The following is an 8,609-nucleotide window of genomic DNA, read 5'->3' on the forward strand; positions in this document are numbered from 1 at the left end:
CATGGTGGGGTCCCTTGTGTTTCATGCCTGCTCTTCTGAGGAACATGTCTCGGCCTGTGCCTGAGGGCACTGGACTCTGATGTGTAGGTGTCCCCTGTGCCCTGACTGCTTTTCTGAGTCCTGCTTTACGAGATCTTTATCTCTTCCATGCCCTTGCAAGATGAAGTGGGTGGAAGGAACACATGACCTGCTGTGCAGGTGGGGTCATCTCCAATGAGCAGTAATTCTCCACCTGGAGAGCCGCATGCCCGCCAGCCTGGGAGCAAATTTCCAATCTGTGTGGGTCAGCTGTGCCAGGGCCTGAGCTGCTGCTGGCTGGTTTGATCTGAGCACCTCTGGGGCAGGACAGTGGCAGAAGCCATCAGCTTGTTCCATTGCAGTGTGGAGTGACAGCTCAGGATTGCAGTCAAGCTGCCTGTCTTAACCTGTTAGGCCAAAGACTCAACTCCTTTCCTCCCACCTCCAGCCTGCCCTTTCTGGCTTTCTGCAGCCATTGGATGTTGAGCAGTATCTGGCTTCTTTCCATCTGTGTCCTATATGAGAAGCCTGGGACATCACCTCTGACTGAGCTGCCCCTTGCACTGAGCTCACACTCTGAGGTTTGTTACCCTTGGCCACAATTGCCCTTGGGGTTTGTCAGAGGAAAGTGACACCAGCATTTTCTCTTGCTGCCCACATGCCAGCTGCCACAGGCACAAAATAGAATGGGCTTTAGCCAGTATCCATCTTCAACAGGGAGGCAGAGCCTGCTGGAATTCCTTGCTGCACACCAAGACACTGACTGTGCTGCCAGTGTGGCTGCTGTGTGGGTGCAGCTAGGGAAGCTGAGCTAGCAAATTGTTTAAAAGTAGGATTTCTCTCTCAATAGGCAAGTGTTGCCAAATAGCGAATCAACAAAAATTAACTTTCTAAGTTAATGTCCTGGGTTTTCTTTTTCCACTAATGTTTTGTTTAAATCTACATTTAAATTAGAAAGGTTATCCTGCTGTATCCCATTCCTAACCTGGCAGTGTGGGTTTTTGTGGCAATGTGGGTTTTTGTTGTTTTGTTTTTAATCAAAAGAAATCACATTCCATTTTCAGTCTGTCAGCAGATGGTGAGTGCAGACATTTGGGCAAATTTGTAGGACAGGATGAAAAGCTGTGAGGTTGCACAGGCACCTCCAAAAGCTCAGAGCTAGAAAAGGAGCCCTGGTAAAACTGCTGGAGAGCCAAGTGCTCTGAAGCCTGGGCTGTGTTCAGCACCAGCTCTGGTATTCCTCCAGGCTCAGCTAAGTCACCACTGTCCCTAGTCTCCTCTGTTTCTCTTGTAACCCTCACCTGAGTGTCCCCTTTCCCTAGCTGTGTTAGGCCCCAGTCCTGTCTCTGACCCCAGACTCACTCTTGCCTGGATTTTCACCAGGCCTCCCACACGTACCAGGAGGATGGACCATCAAGCCTCTCCTGGCTCTGTATGCTGCAGTATGCCCCACAATGTGCTACAGCACCGGTGGCCCTGGCTGGCAGGTGCTCAGCAGGCCTCTGTATCACCTCTCAGTAGCTACACCCACTGGGAATTCCTTAAGTTGCACCATGCAGAGAACTTAGGAGCCAAGCTAGGCTCCTTCACCTGCCCACCAGCATAAACAACATTCCAAACCTGGCTGTGCTCCCCAGCTGTGTGTGCAAGGATCTCCTGTCAGGCCTTGCAGCTTTGAGTGCAACCCTGGTAGGTACCAGCCTTGGCAAAGACAGAGAGGCACCTATATTTGGAACGACAACTTTGCTGTCCCAGAGAGACTAGGGACACAGGAAGACTTGGAAATCTCTTCCCTCCTTCCAGGTATGTGGAAAAAAAAAACCCCAACCAATGTAAAAAAAAAAAAAAAACAACAAAAAAAGCCACCACATTTATGCCCATTGCACTATATGCAGCATATTTTCAATTTAATAAAATAAAAAGAGAAAAAAGTTTCCTTGCAAAAGTACCAAAACCTGCTGGTTTGTCAGTCAGGTTGTGTTGACGAGAAAAGGATTGACCAATAAAACCCAGGCTTCAGGGGAAGAACAGCTTTCACTGCTCCAACCCCTGCTGTCTGTGGAGAAGGAACAATGCCCCGCAAGTGGACTCTGCCCCATGTCCCAACCCTCCAGGCACAGACTCTGGCCAGCCCCTGGGAAAACCAGGGCCAGTGCCTCCAGGTGGCAGGAAAAAGAGAAGTTGTTTGTGCTTGTCTGAATGGCAACTGCAAAGCCCAGAACCCATGGCACTGAGGGACCCCGAGGTGGTGCTGGGGCTTCTGGGCAGTGCAGCCTTTGGCCTGTAACAGCAGCAGATGTAACCAAAAAGCAACCTCGAAGGACTCTGCAAGCCTTGGGAACTGTCCAGCTCAAGTACTGCATAAAAATCAGCCTGGGCTGAAGCGGGGCAAAGAAAGTGTCCTGGAGCAGGGGTAAAGAATTGATAAAACCAAACTGGGAGGTACTGGCTTTTACTGCAGTGCCCTCCCAGAGCAGATCGCAGGCCTGGGGTAGGACAGGCTGGGAGTCCTTCCCCTGGCTGTGTCTGTAATACCCAGAGCCCCTCCTGGAATGGAGGAAGAGCAGTCCCTACCCTTTGATGGGCTCAGCTTGGGACTTGCCTCACTCAGAGGTGTTTCAAAAAGAAACCTAGTGTTTTGCTTGCCCTTTCCTCCTGCCAAGCTCTGTAGTACTAACAGAAATGGAGGAGCATTAGCCAGAGGCAAGACAGTGCCAGGGAAGTGTTCCCTTTTTCATCAGTGACTTTGGGGAGAAGCCACAAGACAGAGGTGGGGCAGGAATACCAGCAGGCCTAGGCTGGTGTGTCCCCAGGCCTGTGCCTTGGCTATAAGTCTTTGACCTATTAAGGCATATGGAAAGGTTTGGGGCTGCGTCAGCCCAAAGCGTTTCCTGGGCTTGTTCCAGCCCCTTTCCCAGGAAAAGCAGGTGGAAAACTCACTCATTAGTCCTGCCTATCCATACCCCACTCTTCTCAGTTGGTTCTGAGAAATCCAGCAAATAGCCTCGAGTGGAGGCAGGACAGTGGGCATGGCTTAAATGCCATGGCCTCAACTTCCTTAGACCTTTTGAACAGGGGTCTCGCCCAGTGGGAGCTTCTTACTGCGCTTCTTCATGCGGCTGCGGGCGTAGACACGTAGAAAGAGGGCCATGAAGACAACAGCAATGCCCAGCCCACCCACAACAGTGACAGTGTGCCCGTAGATGAGGCAGGAGAGAAGGATGGCAAAGGCCTGTCGGAGTGTCATGATGATGGTGAAGACAGCTGCCCCAAACTGGTTGATGGTGTAGAAGATGAAGAGCTGGCCGCAGGCAGAGCACACGGAGAGCAGCACGGCATGGGCGGTGAACTCTGAGTGGCGGGCCATGAAGCGCAGCGACTCCAGCAAGGCACCCTGCTCCACGAGCGAGCCCACGGTGAAAAGGCAGGAGAAGACGTTGACACCAAACATCATCTGCACGGGAGACATCTTGTAGGTGAAGAGAGCGTCCTGCCAGTTGGACGTGAAGCTGTCAAAGATTATGTAGCCAGCCAGAAGCACTATGCCAGAGAAGGTGGTGACAGTGGACACTGTCCTGTTAGGAGCGCTGGAGAGCAGGAACATGCTGACTCCCACGGAGATGAGGGCAGCAGTCAGGTACTCCCAGTACTCGTAACTCTTGCGCGACACCAGTTTGCCCATCATCATCACTGGGATCACTTTGGAGGCCTTGGCCAGCACTTGGGTGGGGAAGCTGATGTACTTGAGTGCCTCATACTGACACCAGCTGCTGAGGATGTTGGAGAGGGAGGCAAAGGAGTATTTGTACATAGGAGCCCCGTGGCGTGGCTGCTTGGTCAGGGCGCAGTACAGACCAGCCACTGTGAAGGCCAGGATGCGGTTCATGAACACGAGGAACTGGGAATCCTTGAACTTCTCTCCAGGGTCTGTTTCAGTGGCACCATATGTTCTTGTCATCACACGCTCCTGGAGGACACCCCATGTGAGGTAGGAAGCCTGCAAAGCAGCAGGAGAACAGGGAGAAGTCAGGACCTACAACAGCAGTTGCCAGCAACAACAGGAAGAACAGACACCAGGAGATCCTTGCTTTCCCCAGTGTTGCTCATCCTCTGCATGGCAATGCTTCCCTGAGACACTGGGAGATGGGACCACCCTCCACTCTACCCATCTAAGGGAACCCGCTGATCCATGTGGTTACAACCGGGAACATTCTTTTCCAAAGCACACCTGCTCAGTGGACAGGGGAGAAAAGCCCACAGTGCAAACATCCTGGTGAGAGCGAGCAGTTACGCTTTGAGCTACTTTAAGCCTGTGGAACCAGACTGACCGAATCAGGGAACATTACTGATACACAGCTGTGGTTTTGGTGCCAGCTCCCTGCGGCAGGTCCTGGCAGTTTTCCCAGTGGCCTCTGCATTGGTTTTCACTTCCAGCTCCCTAGGCCTGGTTTTTACATCCAAATCAATTCTAGTTTCAAAACCAGCAGACAAAATTGTCCACGAGGGATGAGCACTGTTCTGGTTGTCATCTCCACTACTTTTGGTGCAACACCAAGCGCCTCACAGAAGTAACAGACTTCCTCTCATCACACATCCCCCAAGAAAGTAAGACACAGAGAGATGGAATAATTTGATGGCCCACAGCATGTGTGAATAGGCTGGGGGAGTAAGCCATAGTGTAAGTAATTTCCTGGCTGCGGGACACCTGGGTTTTTTATCTCAGTGCCCACATTGCTATTTTTTGTCCTCATAGATCAAAAAAGTTGCCCTTCCTAATGAGGCTCTGGCTGTAGCTGAGACTTGGGGAATCTAAGATTTTACATTCCTGTTTATCTGTAGCTGAATTAAGTATTTTCTCTCCAGTACTTAAATTCAATCCATCAAGGCAGAATGTATCAGTGACCCATGGGAAAGCCTGGGATAAAAAAGGGCTCACACTATCTGCTGATCTGACATCAGAGCCAGAACAAAAGCAGCCTTAACAATTTGCTGAATCACAGAATTTTCAGAGGCTCTAGAGGACTGTGATCAGACAGACAGGATGCTCCAACCCAAATGACAAAAGCTAAATGGACCTCCACAGCTCTTGGAGGTGGACTGTCCTATCCCAGCCTCCAACCCTGCCTTGATCAAGAACAGCACTGCATGCTTGGTCTTCAAGTATCTGACAGTCACTAACCCACTGGCCATGTCCTCCCTCCAGAATGGTACAGCCACATATGCACAGGACCCCTACCTGTAGACCAGCAGCACAGAAGAGCAGCTTGAAGACCTGTCGGGCTGTGGAGGACTCTGTGGGCTCTGCTCGGGGTGGCAGGGAGCCATCGTCCTGATGTACAGACTTCACCTCAGAGCCAAACACACATGATTTGATGACAGGGAAGCAAATGCCTCTGCCTGAACAGGGTAAGAGAAGATGGAAACACAATTAACCAAAGCCTAGACACCACATGCTGCACCAGCTTGAGAGGTGAAGCCTCCCTCCTCACTAGCCTCCAGATCTGCAAGCATGGGGGCCTCAGAGAAATTTGTTTCAGGATAGCAGCTGGACAGCACTGGGACACAGCTCTGTGAGTGGCTCAAACCTGACAATGCAGGTTGAGGAAGGGAAGCTCCTGCTCCTACCTGTCTCCAAGTAGTTCCTTCTCTTGAAGTACTGGATGAGGAGGAAGCCTGGTACCACAATACTCGCATAGCCAGCAGCATTAACAAAGAAACGGAAGAGCCAGAAGTCCCCCCAGGAGTCCTGCAGGGCAGGGGTGATCTCTTCACCTGTAGCCATGGTAGGGAGGGAAGCCAGCAGGAGGGGAATGCAAAATCTGCAGAGAGAGAAAGAGGAAGGTGGTGGGCTACTGGTACATGGGCAGCTCCACTCCACATGCCTGTAATACCCACCATCCAGCCTGATCCTCATCACTTGTAACACGGCCACCTAGACCCCACTGCAGCAAGAACAGTGATGCTGGCAGCACACAGAGTAGGAAGAGTCCTCTGGAGCTGAAAAGCACAGGCCAGAAATCTATGTTTGCTTCTGTTAAAGGTGGTTGCTCTGGAACATGTGGACTTAAAACCTTGATTCCCAGGATTAGATAGAACACTGCTGTAACTATCTGGTTTTGACTACACCCTTACTCCAAATGCAAGGAGCAACTCACACCTCACCTTTATAAGTTAAACTTTAGCACAGCTTTTGGGTGGAAAAGGAAAAGGTCACTGAACAGAAGAATTGAGTCCTACCTCAAAGCTCATGTTTCAAGCCTGTGGCAATGAGCAACCTTCCTCTGGAAGCAAACAGTTCAGAGCTTTCCCCTCCAGCTACACTAGCTGAGTGGAGAAGAAGCAGGGTTTGGAGCTACCAGCCTCCCCCACCTCCCCATGCAGCCCTGGAAGTGTGCCAAGGCATTCCTCACAGCTCAGACGAAATTACCAGGGTTCACCCGCTTGGCAAAACACAGTGAGAAAGCGAGGCTGGAAAGGAACTCTCCTACCAGCTGTCTGGTTGGGATTTCACCAGGACTATGCAATGAGGTATAGGTGATATTCTTCAGCTGTAGTTGTAGGAAGTGATCTAGCCAGCTTTAAAAGTCCTTGAAGGAGTTCTTGCCTTCACAGTCCTCTCTCTCACAGAGGCAAACTTGCAATATTCATGGTACTTAACAGAATGAGCAACCAGGCAAAAACTTCCTACACCCAAGGCCACCTGCATCCTCCCCTCACAAAGCAAGTTACAGCTTCCTGCATCAGGGTAGAAAGCTTCCCTGGTCCATGCTACATCCCTCACTTGAAAAAGCCTCCCAGTTGCCTTGGGGACCAGGTGAGAGTGCTGTGGGCTGGCTACATAAACATATACCATAAAAGCTCCTGTGACTGAAAGGGACAGAGATGTTAATTCCTCCTCCCCCTGAAACAAGTGAGTCAGAGGAATTTAGGCCCTATTTAGGGGTGTACCTGGCCCCAATATTGTATAACTGTGACCTCTAGTAGCCCCCACACCAAACTCGGAGATTTACAAACTTAAGGACTTTAAAGGCAATAAAGTCTCCTGCCATTTCATGAGCAAGCACTTCCACCAACCTCTTGTCCCCTTGGGAAAGACCTCAGGGACTTTTCTCATCCTCAGCTACTGTGGCCAGGCCCTTGGAGTTCCTGGGGCTGACCAAAGCTGAGACTGTGTTTCACCCAGAAAACTCCCTTCTGTGACTTAAAAGACAGAGAAATTCCCAGACCAGAGAGAGGCGCACATGGCTAGGGGTGGATTTCTTTGCCTTCTTCCTACTCTTCTGTCTCCCCCCTGCCCCGTAAGAGACAGTCTGACACCTGCACTCAATCTCTCCTGCTGCAGGGGCATCATCGCAGGCTGTACAGGTGCTGTGGGATGCAAAAACAGGGCTCGGTGCTCGCACCTGAGGCTGAAGCTGCCCATGTGCTCCAGGATTTGTCTGCATTAAGTAACCGTGGCTGACGGTGGGGTGCAGAAACGCCGTTCACTTTTGCAGAAGTCAATATAAACGACAGGGTCTGTTGCCACATTTGCAACTTGAGAGGGACGGCAAGCTCCGTTCAGCACGACTGTGCCTGCTGTTACCCCGCCAGCTCCTGCAGCGCTACCATGGGAGGAGAATCAGCTCCGCTCTCCCACAGCGACCCTGAAGAGGAGGCTATGGAGGGACAATGGCTCTCTATGCCTGTGCTAGCAATTCCCAGGCCCCGAGAGCTGACTCAGTGCAGCAGGCCCTGCCCTCTCTGCCGAGGCTGGGAAGGAACAGGGACCCCAGTGTTACAGGTAGAAAGCGGGGGGGCTGAGCAGGCAACATGCTGAGGCATGAAAGGAGCCTTAGTCTATGGAGCAACCCAGGAGCCGAGACAACAGAGTCGGCCGCTGCTCCCGTGGGCACTGCAAGGGCAGCTCTCAAAGGCACCGCTTCAGAGCCGGGCTGGCATCCAGCCCTCGGACTGGGATGGACAATTTGGGTCCCGGCTCTGAAAAAGATCCCTGCCTACAGCCCTGATACTCTTCAGCGCGCCTACAGCGCCTGGAAGGGCTGAGGTCAAATGCAAGCTCGGAGCCGACAAGTCCATACTAACATCTCGGGATCTCGTGTCTGCTCCCTGTCCCTGTCCCTGCACGCATCCGGGTCGCAGGGGGTGCCTGCCACTGTCCCCCCAGGGCCAACCGCCGCCTCTGCCCAGGAGCCACGAGCAGAGGCACGGAGGGCTGCCGCTCCCCACCGGCCGTGGCACGGCGCGAGGCTCCCGGGAGGGGAGAGCCCTACGCTTGCCGCCCCGGGGCTTCTCTGCCCAAGGCTCCAGTGGCCCCGCGGGAGAAGCAGCGCACGGCCGGGTGCGGGACGAGAGCGGACCCGGCGCCGCCTCCCTGCCCGGCGGCCACGTTCGCAAGCGAGCAGGCCGGCAGCGCGGCGGCAGCCTTCGCCCGCCCACGCCGAGCAGGGCAGCTGCCGCCCGCGGGCCGGCCCGCCCCCGCGCCCGCCCTGGCCTCGTTACCCACCTGCGGCCCGGCCCCGGCTCGCTCTCGGCCGGCTCCCCTCGGCTCCGCACCCGGCGGCGGCGGCGGAACCCCGCCCGGCGGGCGC

At 53.3% G+C, this 8,609-nt stretch overlaps 1 protein-coding gene across 1 annotated transcript; it reads right to left on the bottom strand.

The window, feature by feature from the left end:
• Positions 1–1,898: 1,898 nt before the first annotated feature.
• SLC35B2 (solute carrier family 35 member B2) lies at positions 1,899–8,609 on the bottom strand. Its single transcript, XM_068185451.1, has 4 exons — positions 8,525–8,609; positions 5,644–5,837; positions 5,255–5,415; positions 1,899–4,015 (listed from the first exon to the last, which is right to left on the bottom strand). Exons 2-4 carry the CDS (start codon positions 5,798–5,800, stop codon positions 3,077–3,079), a joined length of 1,257 nt encoding a protein of 418 aa, XP_068041552.1. The 5' UTR covers positions 5,801–5,837; positions 8,525–8,609; the 3' UTR covers positions 1,899–3,076.

Source organism: Anomalospiza imberbis, chromosome 3 (assembly GCF_031753505.1).
Source record: "Anomalospiza imberbis isolate Cuckoo-Finch-1a 21T00152 chromosome 3, ASM3175350v1, whole genome shotgun sequence".
NCBI lineage: Eukaryota > Metazoa > Chordata > Aves > Passeriformes > Viduidae > Anomalospiza > Anomalospiza imberbis.

Excerpts from the sequence above, each read along its gene's own strand:
- SLC35B2 (XM_068185451.1), bottom strand. The coding sequence starts at position 5,800 with ATGGCTACAGGTGAAGAGATCACCCCTGCCCTGCAGGACTCCTGGGGG. Across the intron at positions 5,416-5,643 it reads AAGGAACTACTTGGAGACAG|GCAGAGGCATTTGCTTCCCT; the intron begins GTAGGAGCAGGA and ends TACCCTGTTCAG. Across the intron at positions 4,016-5,254 it reads TCTGTGCTGCTGGTCTACAG|GCTTCCTACCTCACATGGGG; the intron begins GTAGGGGTCCTG and ends GCTGCTTTGCAG.